Source organism: Podarcis raffonei, chromosome 3 (assembly GCF_027172205.1).
Source record: "Podarcis raffonei isolate rPodRaf1 chromosome 3, rPodRaf1.pri, whole genome shotgun sequence".
In the NCBI taxonomy this organism is placed as follows: domain Eukaryota; kingdom Metazoa; phylum Chordata; class Lepidosauria; order Squamata; family Lacertidae; genus Podarcis; species Podarcis raffonei.
In genome coordinates, this window is record NC_070604.1 from 121,805,829 (window position 1) to 121,823,406 (window position 17,578).

The 17,578-nt window shown below is 48.4% G+C and overlaps 1 protein-coding gene across 8 annotated transcripts in view; it reads right to left on the reverse strand.

The window, feature by feature from the left end:
• Nucleotides 1-17,578, reverse strand: part of PTK2B (protein tyrosine kinase 2 beta) — a 358,085-nt gene that overhangs the window by 296,218 nt on the left and 44,289 nt on the right. For all 8 annotated transcript variants that reach the window (XM_053383797.1, XM_053383802.1, XM_053383801.1 and 5 more), the window contains 3 exons: nucleotides 8,595-8,866; nucleotides 4,633-4,811; nucleotides 2,980-3,067 (listed from right to left, as the gene is read on the reverse strand). In XM_053383797.1, coding sequence (XP_053239772.1) covers nucleotides 2,980-3,067; nucleotides 4,633-4,811; nucleotides 8,595-8,813 — 486 coding nt within the window. In that variant the 5' untranslated portion in view covers nucleotides 8,814-8,866. The remainder of the gene's footprint in view (nucleotides 1-2,979; nucleotides 3,068-4,632; nucleotides 4,812-8,594; nucleotides 8,867-17,578) is intronic.

Genomic DNA, 17,578 nt, shown 5'->3' on the forward strand with positions numbered 1-17,578 from the left:
TGACATCTAAACAAAAGAGTGACCCACAAAGTGAATTCCACAAATTAATTCTCCATTGTCCAGCAGGAATCTACAGGGAGTCCAGAGATTGTCCACCTGACCTCCTTAAAGCAAGGAATAAACTTTGCCCCACTTCTGGCCATGTCAGCCCTGCCGCATACGAGGTGAGGGCAACAAATGCCCTTTCCCACACTGTACCAGACACTGTCTCAAATTCTGCAACACCGAACTTCCTTTGCGGGTGGGGAATATGGACAGCAAGACCTGAAACTCGTGGCTGCAGGGTGGAGTTCAGGGCCAGCTGGGAAGCTTTGCAATTTGCAAAACCCTCAGATGCAAATGCAGATTTCCTCACGTCTTAGAGCCTAAGTGGTGAAGAGGTTTGCATCCAGCACATCACTGAGATCATGGGTAGGAAAACTTAAGGCCTGGGGCCCGGATCCGGCCCAATCGCCTTCTCAATCCGGCCAGCGGACGGTCCGGGAATCAGTGTGTTTTTACCTGAGTAGAATGTGTGCTTTTATTTAAAATGCATCTCTGGGTTATTTGTGGGGCATAGGAATTCGTTCATATTTCCCCCCAAAATATAATCCAACCCCCCACAAGGCATAGCTGTCAACTGCCCCTTATTTGGCGGGAAAGTCCCTTATCCCAGCGCTGTGTCCTGTTGCTGTCCTGTGTCCTGCTGCTGTCCCTTATTGATGATGTCCCTTAAATTTCCCGGGTTTCAAAGGAAGCAGCTCCTCTCCCTCCCTCCCTGCCGGCCAGGGAGGAGGGAGGCTCCAACTGTGTTGCTTGGCTGCGTTGCTCACCCAATAAGGAGTCTAAGAACGACTGGGGGGTGGAGCTTGCATGCCTTGTGCTGATCAAATCGGCCGCGTTGCCTGGGGACCCGCCTTTGCTCAGCGCTTCCCAACGGAGAGGTGACAGTGGTTTTCCTTGCTGCATCCCCTTTGCCGGGTTGCTGAGCTGTGGGAACCATCACTTGAGGCTTCATTTGGCTGCTAGATGGGCTTTCTGCCTTTGGCTCGGAGGGGCTCAGAAGTTGAATATACCTGTGCTCTGAAAATCCCTTATTTTGGCTGCTGATCCCTTATTTTCGCGGCTGCTAGTCCCTTATTTTCAAATCTGTAAGTTGACAGCTATGCCACAAGGTCTGAGGGACAGTGGACCTGCCCCCTGCTGAAAAGGTTTGCTGACCCCTGACTGAGACTACTCAGCTTCAAACCAAGCTCTTACTACACACTGAGCCTCCATTGTTACGAAGAAGAAAATGTTTTCTGAACAGGCAGGGTGAGACAGCTGGTTTGGGTACTGCTGCCTCCCCCAACCTGGTGCCCTTCAGATGTTTTCCACTACCCAGCTGGGGCTGATGGGAGTTGTCATCCAAAACATCTGGAGGGCACCAGGTTGGGGAACGCTGGCTGCTAATAGATTCTGAGTGATATGGAAAGCGACAGCCGTGGGCAAGATTTCAGCCGCAGGCATGACATACCAGACATTTCCGCTCCGCAAGGTGTGCTTGGACTGTGCAAAGGGTCTTTACTTTGCCTGGGGGGTGCCGAAAAGGGCATGCCATGAAGCACCTGGTTTCACTTCCATCCTTGCACACCGTCCACTCCCTGGTTCTGAATGGGGTAATTGTGCCCCTGAAGGACCAGGTGCGCAGCCTAGGAGTCATTTTGGACTCACAGCTGTCCATGGAGGCGCAGGTCAATTCTGTGTCCAGGGCAGCTGTCTACCAGCTCTGTGTGGTACGCAGGATGAGACCCTTCCTGCCCATGGACTGTCTCGCCAGAGGGGTGCATGCTCTGGTTATCTCTTGCTTAGACTACTGCAATGCACTCTACGTGGGGCTACCTTTGAAGGTGACCCGGAAACTGCAATTAATCCAGAATGTGGCAGCCAGACTGGTGACTGGGAGTGGCCGCCGAGACCACATAACACCGGTCCTGAGAGATCTGCATTGGCTCCCAGTATGTTTCCGAGCACAATTCAAAGTGTTGGTGCTGACCTTGAAAGCCCTAAACAGCCTCTGTCCTGTATACCTGAAGGAGCGTCTCCACCCCCATCGTTCAGCCTGGACACTAAGGTCCAGCACCGAGGGCCTTCTGGCGGTTCCCTCCCTGCGAGAAGTGAGGTTACAGGGAACCAGGCAGAGGGCCTTCTCGGTAGTGGCGCCCGCACTGTGGAACGCCCTCCCTTCAGATGTGAAGGAAATAAGCAGCTATCTTCTCTTTAATTTAACAGGTCATTTTGGACTCACAGCTGTCCATGGAGGCGCAGGTCAATTCTGTGTCCATGGCAGCTGTCTACCAGCTCTGTGTGGTACGCAGGATGAGACCCTTCCTGCCCATGGACTGTCTCGCCAGACCTGTTAAATGGCCCTGTTTAGGGACGTTTTTACTATTTAATGCTGTATTGTTTTTAACACTTGATTGGAAGCTGCCCAGAGTGGCTGGGGAAACTCAGCCAGATGGGCGGGGTATAGATAATATATTATTATTATTATTATTATTATTATTATTATTATTATTATTATTATTATTGCAGCAGAAGAATGGTTTCCCTTAAGACGCCGAGAAACACATCAAATTCGATGTACACAGGCGCATAGGAAGATGCATCATGCAGGAAGATGCTCAGCAGAAGACTCTTAACCTCAGGGCTGCGAGTTCGAATCCTACGTTGGGCAACAGATTCCTGAACTGCAGGGGGTTGGACTAGATGTCCTTCAGGGGTCCCTACAGTTCTGATTCTACCTCAGTACTGTCCTGCTGGCAGGTGGGTCTCCAGGGTTTCAGGCTCGAGTCTTTCCCAGCCATACCTGGAGATGCCGGGGATTGAACCACCGGCCTTCTGCATGCCAAGCAGCTGATCTATGGCAGACCTACCACCCTTTCGCCTAGATGCAAAAGGAGAGCACAGCGCCACACGGCTCAACACAGCTGCGCCTGGGATAAACGCAAGGGCTCCAACCTGCTGGTAGAAGTACAGGAGCGTCGTCCGGTCCTCTTGGAAGCGTTCTACGTAGTCCTCCGGGAGGTAGCGGATCTGGAGGTCGTACCTTAAAAGGACAGGACAGTTTAATCTTACGATACCCATCGCTTCACCTGCCTGAAGATCACATCCAGCATCTCCACACCTCTCTCCAGTTTTGCTGGCAGGATCTTATCTTTGGAACTCACCGGCCCCCAGAGATTGCAGTACAGTGGCACCTTGGTTCTCAAACTCCTTGGTACTCAAACAACTTGGAACCCAAACACTGCAAACCTGGAAGTAAGTGTTCCAGTTTGCGAACATTTTTCAGAAGCTGAACGTACTCCGTTTGGAGGGTTACGCTTCCAATTTGAGTGCCACACCTCTCCGTTTTGAATGCTATGCTGAGATCTGCCTGTTCTTGCTATTTATTTTGCATTTATTTTGCTCCTGCCGACGCTGCTCCTTTTGGACTACAACTCCCATCCGCTCCAGCCAACCTGGCCCCTTTTGGACTACAACTCCCATCTGCTCCAGCCAACGCAGCCCCTTTTGGACTACAACTCCCATCAGCCCCAGCCAACGCAGCCCCTTTTGGACTACAACTCCCATCCACTCCAGCCAACGCAGCCCCTTTTGGACTACAACTCCCATCAGCCCCAGCCAACGCAGCCCCTTTTGGACTACAACTCCCATCCGCTCCAGCCAAGGCAGCCCCTTTTGGACTACAACTCCCATCCGCCCCAGCCAACGCAGCCCCTTTTGGACTACAACTCCCATCAGCCCCAGCCAACGCAGCCCTTTTTGGACTACAACTCCCATCCGCTCCAGCCAAGGCAGCCCCTTTTGGACTACAACTCCCATCAGCCCCAGCCAAGGCAGCCCCTTTTGGACTACAACTCCCATCAGCCCCAGCCAACGCAGCCCCTTTTGGACTACAACTCCCATCAGCCCCAGCCAACGCAGCCCCTTTTGGACTACAACTCCCATCCGCTCCAGCCAAGGCAGCCCCTTTTGGACTACAACTCCCATCCGCTCCAGCCAACGCAGCCCCTTTTGGACTACAACTCCCATCCGCTCCAGCCAACGCAGCCCCTTTTGGACTACAACTCCCATCCGCTCCAGCCAACGCAGCCCCTTTTGGACTACAACTGCCATCAGCCCCAGCCAACGCAGCCCCTTTTGGACTACAACTCCCATCCACTCCAGCCAACGCAGCCCCTTTTGGACTACAACTTCCATCTGCTCCAGCCAAGGCAGCCCCTTTAGGACTACAACTCCCATCCGCTCCAGCCAACGCAGCCCCTTTTGGACTACAACTCCCATCAGCTCCAGCCAACACAGCCCCTTTTGGACTACAACTCCCATCCGCTCCAGCCAACGCAGCCCCTTTTGGACTACAGCTCCCATCAGCCCCAGCCAACGCAGCCCCTTTTGGACTACAACTCTCATCTGCTTCAGCCAAGGCAGCCCCTTTTGGACTACAACTCCCATCCGCTCCAGCCAACGCAGCCCCTTTTGGACTACAACTCCCATCCGCTCCAGCCAACGCAGCCCCTTTTGGACTACAACTCCCATCTGCTCCAGCCAACACAGCACTTTTGGACTACAAATCCCATCAGCTCCCTCCAGCCACGGTCGTTGACTTCCTACCTCCACTCGGCTTCAATGTGCAGACTCTCATACTTGTCCTGGACTTCCCCCACCGTCAGGTCCGGGTGGAGCCAGTGGATCTCGTCCGATTTCACGTGCTTCAGGCGTAATCCGTAGCACTCGGCGAGCTGGATGTCCGGACCAATCCTCCCGCTCTGTAGGATCGACTTGATCACTTCCTGCAGAGCAGAGTTGCAGTGAGAAAGCAGGAAAGGCCAGGTGTGTGTGTGTGTGTGTGTGCAGGACGAAGGGGTGGGAGAAAAGAAAAAAGTTGTGGCGATCTTGTGCAAATTGGAGAAATCAGATTCCAGAGGAGGGGGAAACCCAGTCGTTTTGACGAAATTGTGCTTTAGAAGCAATTCGCCCCACCCCAAAGATTAGATTGAGACTTAATCAAAATTTGAAATAGAGGTATTAAATAAGTATAAATTTTGGCTAAAATGTATAAATTGCTGCTTGAATGGCACTTGAAAGATGAAGAGGTAAAGTCGGTTATGATACATTGGGCCAGAGATTTTGGGTATAATATATAGCTAAAAGATTGGGAAAAACTGTGGAAAGAAGGATTAAAATTTACTGCATGCAATGCTTTGAAAGAAAATGTGGTGAAAATGATGTATAGGTGGTATATTACCCCTGTGAAATTAGCTAAAATATATAAAATAAGTAATAAATGTTGGAAATGTAAAGAAAAGGAAGGAACTTTTTATCACATGTGGTAGGAATGTAAAAAAGTGAAAAACTTCTGGGAAATGATATATAATGAAATGAAAAAGATGTTGAAATATACATTTATTAAGAAACCAGAAGCATTTTTACTTGGCATTGTAGGAGATGATATTAATAGACAAGATTGTAAGTTGTTTTTATATGCAATGACGTCAGCAAGAATATTACTGGCACAAAAATGGAAACAAGAAGAATTACCGATGAAAGAAGAATGGCGGATGAAACTGATGGACTACGCAGAATTGGATAAATTAAAAGGAAGGATTCGAAACCTGCGGAACCAGAGATTCTTAGAAGACTGGAGTAAATATAAGAACTATTTGAAAAGTAATTGTAATGAACAAATTACGCTAATAGGATTGCAAGAAGTTTTGTAAGAATGATTATTTGAAATATTTCAAGAAAGATTGTGAGGAGAATTATTAGTTAATGATAATTAAGAGTAACAGAGATCCCCTTCATGGATCACTGCCTTGTGTGGCGAAGATCATGGCCACTGGTCCCATCACCTCCTGGCAAATAGAAGGGGAAGAAATGGAGGCAGTGAGAGATTTTACTTTCTTGGGCTCCATGATCACTGCAGATGGTGACAGCAGCCACGAAATTAAAAGACGCCTGCTTCTTGGGAGAAAAGCAATGACAAACCTAGACAGCATCTTAAAAAGTAGAGACATCACCTTGCCAACAAAAGTAAAAGCTATGGTTTTCCCAGTAGTGATGTATGGAAGTGAGAGCTGGACCATAAAGAAGGCCGATCGCCGAAGAATTTATGCTTTTGAATTATGGTGCTGGAGGAGACTCTTGAGAGTCCCATGGACTGCAAGAAGATCAAACCTCTCCATTCTGAAGGAAATCACCCCTGAGCGCTCACTGGAAGGACAGATCGTGAAGCTGAGGCTCCAATACTTTGGCCACGTCATGAGAAGAGAAGACTCCCTGGAAAAGACCCTGATGTTGAGAAAGATGGAGGGCACAAGGAGAAGGGGACGATGGAGGACAAGGTGATGGGACAGTGTTCCTGAAGCTACCAGCATGAGTTTGACCAAACTGTGGGAGGCAGTGGAAGACAGGAGTGCCTGGCGTGCTCTGGTCCATGGGATCACAAAGAGGCGGACACGATTAAACGACTAAACAACAACAATAGAGAAATTAAGAAATGCAGAATAAGTGATAAAGAACGGAAAAGCATCAGTGGTGTTGATGGAAGACTAAATTATTGTATAAGATAAGAAGTTATGTTATGTGATTGTTGGAAATGATGTTAAAAATAAAAATAAAAATTTGTGTGTGTGTATATATATTAATTAGATTGAGACTTAAAGGACACTAGATTGCTATAAAAAGGAGGAAACTGTTTCTGTTTTTTTTTAAAAAAAAAACCTGCTGCTTGTTTTTGCTGCAAGGGAAATGTGGCCTAGCTGGTCCATATGCTCTGGGAATGTTCTGTCATGTACTTCTTATGCGCAAGATGTTTTCAGATGCCCATCTGCAGGTTCCCACTTATGCAAGCCGCCTTAGATGATCCTCCCGGGCCCGTGGCGCTTGACATTCGGGGACATGTAACGAGCCCTTCTCTGCATGTTGAGATTTTGGAGAACTAAGACTTTCCTCAGGGAACCCAAAAACAGATTATGGATATTTGAGCATCTCCAGGAGGAACCCCACCCCTATTAAACAACAGTAATTGGATAGGTCGGGGTAGCGGCGGTTAAAGGAAACATTTTTCTGGAGAATTTTGTTTTAACCTCTAGGGCCGGCATCCCCAACCTGCAGCCCTCCAGATGTTTTGGCCTACAACTCCCATGATCCCTAGCTAACAGGACCAGTGGTCAGGGATGATGGGAATTGTAGTCCAAAACATCTGGAGGGCTGAAGGTTGGGGATGCCTGCTCTAAGGTTTGGTGTAAATAAAGTGTAAATAAGGAGAGGTTATATACCGGTAATGAGTTGCTTTCATTTCATTTTATCTGATTCTTTCTTTCTTTATAGCTTTTCTATCCCTTCTTAAGGGTGCTCAAAGTGGCAGGCCTTTATCTATTTATTAAATTTCTATAGCATCCTTCCTCCAGGGATCACAGGTTGCTTGACTATATAGTTTCTTTCCTCTCCTCCAGTGACTGCAGCAACGTAACCCAGTGAGTTTCATGGCTGAGTAGAATTTGAACCCAGGACTCTCCCACGTCCTCTCTAACCACTATGCAATGCTGCGCCTGAGTTTTAACTAGTCTTAAATGTTACAATGCACAGGAAAGAGACAATAAGAGGCCAGGGAGTGCAGGAGAAGGGCCCATATGGTATGCAGGATGAGACCCTCCCTGCCCGCAGACTGTCTTGCCAGAGTGGCGCATGCTCTAGTTATCTCCCGCTTGGACTACTGCCATGCACTCTACTTTGGGCTCCCTTTGAAGGTGACCCAGAAACTACAACTAATCCAGAATGCGGCAGCTAGACTGGTGACTGGGAGTGGCCGCCGGGATCACATAACACCGGTCCTGAGAGATCTGCATTGGCTCCCAGCAGTGGCGTAGCGTGGGTTGTGAGCACCCGGGGCAAGGCAAGTAATTTGCACCCCCTAACCCATGGATTTGCGCCCCCTAACCCGTGGATTTGCGCCCCCTAACCCGTGGATTTGCCCTAACCCCAGATGTTGCGCCTGGTGCGGCCGGGCCCCCCTGCACCCCCCACGCTACGCCACTGGCTCCCAGTACGTTTCTGAGCCCAATTCAAAGTGTTGGTGCTGACCTTGAAAGCCCTAAACAGCCTCGGTCCTGTATACCTGAAGGAGCATCTCCACCCCCATCATTCTGCCAGGACACTGAGGTCCAAGGGCCTTCTGGCGGTTCCCTCACTGCAAGAAGTGAGGTTACAGGGAACCAGGCAGAGGGCCTTCTCGGTGGTGGCACCCGCCCTGTGGAATGCCCTCCCACCAGATGTTAAGGCAATAAACAACTATTTTACTTTTAGAAGACATCTGAAGGCAGCCCTGTTTAGGGAAGTTTTTAATGACTGATGTTTTAATGTGTTTTTAATCTTTTGTTGGAAGCCGCCCAGAGTGGCTGGGGAAACTCAGCCAGATGGGCGGGGTATAAATAATAAATTATTATTATTGTTGTTGTTGTTAATAAATCAATAAAAACAAACAAGTAAGGTGCCTCCCTCTTCCCCCCACTGCCACCGCCCTCCGATCTTAGGCTGCGCCCCCAAAAAGCCTTTTCTCCCCGTGACAGTCTTACCCTGATCTCGGTCATGACGGTACATTTCACCAGCTTGAAGTTCTTCCCCATGTTGAAGCTGTTGCTGTGGAAGCAGACCTTGAGGATCCGGACTTCGTCCTTGTCGATGTCGATGGGCACTGCCACCATGGTGGACTCCGAGGGCCCCGCCAGGCTGAAGCAGCTGCGCAGAGAGTTCGCCCTCAGCCGGCTCAGCGCCTCCGGCAGTCCGGACATCATTTTGAGCAGCGGCGGTGGCAGCAGTGGGGTAGCTAAAGCCGGAACATCACTCCCTGGAGAGGCGAGAGGAGAGGGGTCAGGCGGAAAGCAGCTCGGATCGTATAAAAACCCTAGGAATTGTAGGGCCAGATTTAGGTTTGACGAGGCCCAAAGCTCCTGAAGGTAATGGGGCCCTTTATATGTCCAGCTGTCCTTTGTCAACAACAAATTGTCCCTGTTTTTTGTGTTGAATATATGCCAAATGGCAATTTATGGACCTCATAGGTATCTCAAGCCATTTGCACATGTTTCCATGCAACCAGTCCATGCAGAATGTAGGCACACTATATATAAAAGTAAAAGTAAAGGGACCCCTGACCATTAGGTCCAGTCATGGCCAACTCTGGGGTTGTGGTGCTCCTCTCGCTTTACTGGCCGAGGGAGCCGGTGTACAGCTTCCAGGTCATGTGGCCAGCATGACTAAGCTGCTTCTGGCAAACCAGAGCAGTGCATGGAGATGCCGTTTACCTTCCCGCCGGAGTGGTACCTATTTATCTACTTGCTGCACTTTGACGTGCTTTCGAACTGCTAGGTTGGCAGGAGCAGGGACCGAGCAATGGGAGCTCATCCCATTGCGGGGATTAGAACCGCTGACCTTCTGACTGGCAAGTCCTAGGCTCTGTGGTTTAACCCACAGCACCACCTGCGCCCCTCTACCCTATATATAGAAAGGAGAAAACCAGTGATATTTGAGGGAGCAGGCGTGCAGGCGGGGCTCATGACTTACGTACATCCTAGGTGCCTACACAACACAAAACATTGTTGCAGTATATAGGTTTTATTTTATTTGTTTCTTATATTTTGGAAATGTGCATCCAGGTTTTTTTCCTTTTATTTTCTTGGGGGCCCCCAAGAGAGTGGGGGCCCTAAGCTATAGCTTGTTTAGCTTATATGTAAATTCGGCACTGGTACCGGCACCTCAAAGGAACGGAAAAGGCTTTTCATGTATGCGACAACAGCAGCATGGATGCTATTAGCCAAGAGATGGAAAGTAGAAAGAGTCCCTACCAGAGAGGGACCAAACTGTTAGACTACACTGAATTGGCAAAACTGACCAGAAAATTCAGAAACTTCAAGAAAAAACGGGGGGGGGGGGAGGAATATAATTTATTTAGGAGACCACAGTAGTAGTAGTAGTAGTAATCAGATCAAAACATTAAAAGGTAAAGGTAAAGGTACCCCTGCCCGTACGGGCCAGTCTTGCCAGACTCTAGGGTTGTGCGCCCATCTCACTTAAGAGGCCGGGAGCCAGCGCTGTCCGCAGACACTTCCGGGTCACGTGGCCAGCGTGACAAGCTGCATCTGGCGAGCCAGCTCAGCACACGGAACGCCGTTTACCTTCCCGCTGGTAAGCGGTTCCTATTTATCTACTTGCACCCGGAGGTGCTTTCGAACTGCTAGGTTGGCAGGCGCTGGGACCGAACAACGGGAGCGCACCCCGCTGCGGGGATTCGAACCGCCGACCATACGATCGGCAAGTCCTAGGCGCTGAGGTTTTACCCACAGCGCCACCCGCGTCCCACTTATCAAAACATTAGCAGGATTTTAATCTCACTTGCAATGTAACAAATACCATGGACAATATGGACAGATATAAAATATAATTATGATATAATATGCAGTTGAAAACGTTGAGATTAAGACTCATGGAGGGGATAGGGGGAGGTCGCGAGATTCCAAGAAATCTCTTTATATGGATATGCATTTTGTTTTGTTATAAATTTATATTTGTAAAATTAAATAAAAACCATTTTTAAAAAACACCAATCTCTACCCCAAAAGAACCCCAGTCTGCACCCAAAAAGTGGCCATGATCAAATGGGTCCAATACAGAAATGAAAGAGTGGGAAAATTTATGGAAAGTAAACTGGAAGTTCACAGTGTGTTACACTTTGGAAGGAAAACTTTCAAAAAATGCAATACCGTTGGTACTTAACTCCATGGAAGCTTTCAGAAACGTACAAAAGTGTATCTAGCTGAATATGCAGAGCTAGCCCAACTATCTGAAAAAAATGAGAGCTACCGTATTTTTCGCTCTATAAGACACACTTTTACCCCTTCAAAAATGAAGGGGAAATGTGTGTGCATCTTATGGAGTGAATGCAGGCTCCTTGGCTTCAGCGATAGCAACGCGAAGCCTCCGAAGCGCAGAGGGAGAGCTCACCCCGCACTCCGGAGGCTTCGCGTTGCTTCCGCTGAAGCCGCCTGAAGCCCCCGGAGCGCAGGGAACTCCCATCTCCCATGGTAGAGCCTGCCTGGAAGGGAGCAAGCCTCAAAATTGTGCGATATGAAACACAAGAGCAGTCAAGTACAACATTCCTAGAGTGAACATGCTTACACATGGGGAGGAATGTTTGTCCAGCCAGCAGGTAAACTTCCTGTTTCCTTCTGGGCTGGGACAGACTTCCTCTGCATGTGACTAGAGGTGGGCGTGGCCTCACCTGTGCAGGTAACGACGAAAGCACAGGGCAGGGCAGCCATCTCTCTCTCTATGACTACATGCATCAAAGAAGCAACTTCTGCTTAGCCTAAGATGCTCTCTTGGCTTCCAGTCTTTTATAGAAGACTGTGTCGTGTCTTATCTTTTATGAGGGAATAAGGGGAAAATACCAGAACAGTTATTATAGAGGCTTTAGTGAGCCTGAGCAAACGCATCCGCTGTGAGTTTAAAAAGGGGAATGTTACTCTGCTAAAATTGTGAACTTGTTAACACAAGTTGGAAAGGCTATTATTGAACAATATATCATCTCCTGCATCCCTGAACATTCCCACAAAAATAAGCCTCATGCTACGCAGAGTGGGGAGGGTTAGCTCAGTCAGTAGAGCATGAGACTCTTAATCTCCAGGCCATGGGTTCGAGTCTCATGCTAGTAAAAGGTTATTGCATTGCAGGGAGTTGGTCTAGACCAGTGTTTCCCAAGCTTGTGCCTCCAGCTGTTTTTGGACTACAATTCCCATCATCCCTTGCCACTGGTCTTGCTAGTCAGGGATGATGGGAGTTGTAGTTCAAAAACAGCTGGAGGCACAAGGTTGGGAAACACTGGTCTAGATGACCCTTGTGGCCCGTTCCAAATCTACAATTCTATGATTCCAACAGAGGAAGAAGCGCTGCATGTCCCCCAAAAAACCGGGGTTCCCCCCCCCTGCTATTGTCCTTAGGTTAGTCTCCCCCTCCATATGTGTGTGTGAATGTTGTACAAATTCAATCCAACCAAGGTACATAGGAAACGTTCCCTGCCGGCGCGTTTGTCAGAGTTGGGGAAAGCTGCACCGGTTGAATTCCTGCCCGACACTCAGCTGTCAAAGGCGCAAGAGCTCTGCCCGGAGGAGGAAGCGTGCCTTGCTGGTGCCGCACTCGCCCCAACTGGGCAGGAGGAGGCGACAGAGCCGTGCAAACGCAGCCTGAGCTTTCCACCCCAGGAGAGGAGAGACATTTGATCTGCAGAGAGTGTGATTCTCACAAGTACAGGCGCTTCCTGGGGGAGATGGAGCTGGCTGGCTCCTCCAGCCTGCTGCCACCCGCAGCTCCCTGCCAACTCCAAGTCTCCATCTGGTAGCCTAACTCAGGCATGCATGCTACTCCCTGCTGATCAGGAGGAATCTGAGCCAGGATAGGGGCCTCTCCCCTCCTGTGATGTTAACGTATGACACAGGCACCTTCCTTATAGCATTTTAAAGGTAAAGGGACCCCTGTCGATTAGATCCAGTCGTGGCCGACTCTGGGGTTGCGGCGCTCATCTCGCTTTACTGGCCAAGGCAGCCGGCATACAGCTTCCGGGTCATGTGGCCAGCATGACTAAGCCGCTTCTGGCGAACCAGAGCAGCCCATGGAAACGCCGTTTACCTTCCCGCCGGAGTGGTACCTATTTATCTACTTGCACTTTGACGTGCTTTCGAACTGCTAGGTTGGCAGGTGGTGGGACTGGGCAACGGGAGCTCACCCCGTCGCGGGGATTTGAACCGCCGACCTTCTGATTGGCAAGTCCTAGGCTCTGTGGTTTAACCCACCTCGCCACCCTCAGCGCCACCCACGTCCATTCTAGGTGCATTATAAAGGTAAAGGTAAAGGGACCCCTGACCGTTAGGTCCAGTCGTGACCGACTCTGGGGTTGAAGCGCTCATCTTGCTTTACTGGCCGAGGAAGCCGGCGTATACTTCTGGGTCATGTGGCCAGCATGACTAAGCCACTTCTGGCACATGGAAACGCCGTTTACCTTCCCGCCGGAGTGGTACCTATTTTTCTACTTGCGCTTTGACGTACTTTCGAACAGCTAGGTTGGCAGGAGCAGGGACCGAGCAACAGGAGCTCACCCCATTGCAGGGATTTGAACCACTGACCTTCTGATCAGCAAGTCCTAAACTCTGTTGTTGTTGTTGTTGCTGTTTCAGTGCTATCTGGACATACCCTTTATTTACGTATACATCTTTCAGGTTCTGCTTGATGCACTATTTTAGAAATGTGAAAAGGGGGGGAGGAACTGGAAAAAAATTAAGGTGAGGGAGGTGGCAGACGACTTTCATTTGAAATGAATTCTTTTCAACCCTACGTAGAACTCCTTAACAGGTCAGAGGCGGGATTTTGGAAACCAAGGAAAGGTGTGAATGAGTGAGTGAAGTTTCTCCAACATGAGTGGTTAGCGCACGATCCAGCAGAAGGTTCTGAAATTCATTTCCTAGTGCCTTCTCTACAAATTTAATTCATTTGGTATCTGCACAAGAATCACAGGATTGGAGAGTCGGGAGGGTAATCTAGTCCAATCGCCTTCGATGCAGGAAGTGTCCATGACTGATGGCCGTCCAACTTTTGCTTTAAAATCTCCAATGGAGGAGAGTCCACCGTCAAACAGCTCTTACCCTCAGAAAGTTCTTATTTATTTATTAAATTTGTATACCGCTCTTCATCCGAAGATCTCAGGGTGGTTCACAAGATGACAAAGTTCTCCCTGATGTTGAGTCAGAATCTCCTTCCTTGTAACTTGAAACCATGGGTTCGAGTCCTCGCCTCCAGAACAGCAGAAAACAAGCTTGCTCCTTCTTCCATGTGACAGCCCTTGAAATGTTTGAAGATGTCCATCACATCACCTCTCATCAGGAAATCAAAGAGTAGCTCTAATTTGTATGTTGTTGTTGTTGCTCCCCTTCACCATAAGGTTAAAATATATTTGGGAGCGAAAAATCAACAATTATAATTTGGATTATAATTTGGTCTTTTTTATTTTAGTTTTTTATTTTAATTGTATTATGATTGGATATGTTAATTGGATGTTTTTTATTGGAGCAAATATATATATGGAGCAAATAAAAAGAATAGAGGGAATTATGTTCCTTCCTCGATTTCTGAGTTGCAACCAGAGGATGCCAACCTTGGCCTGATCCAGCATACCTCTTTTTAAATTCTTAGGCTCTTATTGAAAGTTACACTTGGTCCACTGGCTTTGAAGTTACACCGGTTCACTGTTATTATATCTTACGTGTTGCAAAGAAAGAGAGAAGGAGGAGAGAGGAATAACATATCATTTGACAGCGGGCCAAATCCTGAATGACTGAGAACAGACTCGCTGCGTTAATGGCCCCGCTGAGGAGTTGGCTGACCTCATCCCTTCCGCTATCCTCCTACCAGGGACAGAGATTTACAAATGAGTGATGCATGAGAGTAATACGCGTCGTCCCCCCTTCTCGCAACCCCTTTCCATGGATACAGAGCTGGCTGTCATCTTGCATGCTGAGACATATGAATAAACTGCAGCCTTCGCAGCTTTCACTGGGGCAGCGTGATACTACGGTTGCCTCCAAGACGGGTGCAAATGGGTGATGCCTGACTTTTCCTGGGATGAAGGAATCCGAGAGCCAAGAAAAGGAATGATGCTAAGAAGGGAAATGGCGATTGACCCACATTCGCCAAGCTCTGAGCTTGTGTGTATTGCAAAGTTGCATGGGTCCTCTGCTCTCTGCTTCTGTAGCAGAGCAGCTCACAACACAGAAACACAACGTAGTAAGATCCACATTAATAAAATGTGGCTGGGGAAGCCCAGCCAGATGGGCGGGGTAGAAATAATAAACTACTATTAAATTATTATTACTATTATAAAATATTTCATGGCCACTGGTCCCAGCACCTCCTGGCAAATAGAAAGGGAAGACATGGAGGCAGTGAGAGATTTTACTTTCTTGGGCTCCATGATCACTGCAGATGGTGACACCAGTCACGAAATTAAAAGACGCCTGCTTCTTGGGAGAAAAGCAATGACAAACCTAGACAGCATCTTAAAAAGCAGAGACATCACCTTGCCGACAAAGGTCTGTATAGTTAAAGCTCTGGTTTTCCCAGTAGTGATGTATGCAAGTGAGAGCTGGACCATAAAGAAGGCTGATCGCCGAAGAATGGATGCTTTTGAATTCTGGTGCTGGAGGAGACTCTTGAGAGTCTCATGGACTGCAAGAAGATCAAACCTCTCCATTCTGAAGGAAATCAGCCCTGAGTGCTCACTGGAAGGACAGATCCTGAAGCTGAGGCTCCAATACTTTGGCCACCTCATGAGAAGAGAAGACTCCCTGGAAAAGACCCTGATGTTGGGAAAGATGAAGGGCACAAGGAGAAGGGGACAACGGAGGACGAGATGGTGGGACAGGGTTCTTGAAGCTACCAGCATGAGTTTGACCAAACTGCGGGAGGCAGTGGAAGACAGGAGGGCCTGGCGTGCTCTGGTCCAGGGGGTCACGAAGAGTCGGACACGACTAAACAACAACAACAACAACAGCAATTATAAAATATTAAAATGCAGTAACAGCCAACCACAGTTTAGCCAATACAACATTGCAAACCGTGGCTATAAGGTGCTATGCCCTGCCCTTCCCTTGCCCTCCATCTCCAAAGATCCTGGAGGTTGTGTTTTGGTGACAGCCTAAGCATTTTCTGCCATTTATTTCGTGCATTTTGAGGCAGCTCTTCAGTGATAATCTCATGTCAGCTGACAATAAAAATGTGTTATGAACATGCAAGAAGGACAGCATTGGAGTCTGCTGTGGAAATGCCTTCCTTGTGTTTTGATTAGATGTGCAATATTGTCTCCTGGGCTGAGCTCAGTGGAGACGGATTCTGTGTGTTTACAGCAGCTTCCGGCTGAGCACAGTGCTGATTGGCCAGAAACTGGAGATGTCACTAAGTCAGCTGCTGGCTGTGCACACAGTTGATTGGCTGGAAACGGAAGGCATCATTATGTCAGTTTCTGGCTCAGCACACTTCTGATTGGCTAGAAACTGGAGATGTCACCCAGTCACTCCCCTCCTCCAGTATTTCAACTTTTACAAAATTCATTCCACCTTTAGAATAATTTTGTGTGTGTGTGTGTGTGTGTGTGTCTAGGGGCAAATTTACATTCAGCTGACTACATGCCTTGTCTTTACATTTTTTAAAAGCGAACCAGCCCACCTGTAGCACAGAGGAAAGTGTGGTACAGAATTCTGGACCAGCACTTTGTTCAAGGACTAGGGCAAGAATCACAATCCGACTCTGCCTTACAGGATTGTGACCAAAAAGTATTTACTGACTTGATTTTTATAGCACATGACCTCCCAATTGTCTGAAAGAGGCCCCTGGTTCAGTTCCCGCTAGAAATCAGATCTCTGCAATGAAAGATTTGGGGGCAAAACTGGGATGGATGGACCAAGAGTCTGACTGAGTCTTCGTCTTCTTCTTCTTCTTCTTCTTCTTCTTCTTCTTCTTCTTCTTCTTCTTCTTCGTCTTCTTCTTCTTTGGCAATCTCTCATAGCCAAGTAAGATGGTCTTCCATGAACAAGGTCTTAACAGTGAGTCCATAAGTGACTGTGGAGGCCAATTCTGGATCCACATGTCCTTCCACAGTGGGGACATTGGTTTCCAGGCGGGAGTTGATCATGGTGAGGGTTTGCCAAGCGTGCCTTCCTCTTAGCACATTTCTCTCTTTCGTCCTGAGTTTGAGCATCTTCAAAGCCCATGACACCTTTGGTGGAGCGCTCGCAGGCCAGTGTTTCCCAGTTATCGGTGTTTATACTACATTTTTTAAGATTTGCCTTCAGAGAGTCTTTGCACCTCTTTTGTTGACCACCAGCATTACGCTTTCCATTTTTAAGTTCGGAATAGAGCAGTTGCTTTGGAAGACGATCATCAGGCATCCAGTCCAACGAGTACCAAGTCTGACAGAGTACCAAGGCAGCCTCACATTATCCGTGCGAAAGAAGCACCTGGAGCAATTTCCCCCAAAGCCTGATGGACGTCATTAATCACGCTCCGTCACATTACCACCGGTCTGAACGCCAAGGAACAGTAAAATGTCACCACCTCCATCCCACACAGAGCCCGTTGCAGCTAAGAAGCAGGGAGAGGAGCAATCGGTTTCCTGGGAGACTCACTGAAAAGGCACAGATCAGTGAATGAAAGCCTGGAGGGCTGGGAGGAGCTGTGGGGTTGAGGCGGCAAAGCTGAGAAAGACGCCTGGGTCTCTTTGGGGCTGCTATAAACAGATGTGAAACACAGAGCGCAGAGCTGGAACCTGAGAAACTGAGCAGAGCTGAAGTTTTCACCCATTTTCATCCATCCCTCTCTGTGCTCAGTGCAGAGTTGGAAAAGGTTCAGGATACCGGAATGATCAAGAGGAAGGAACAACTCGCCTATGGAGAAAGGTGGTAGCGTATGGGTCTCTTTAGTTTAAGAAGAGAAGAAGAAGAGTTTGGATTTGATATCCAGCTTT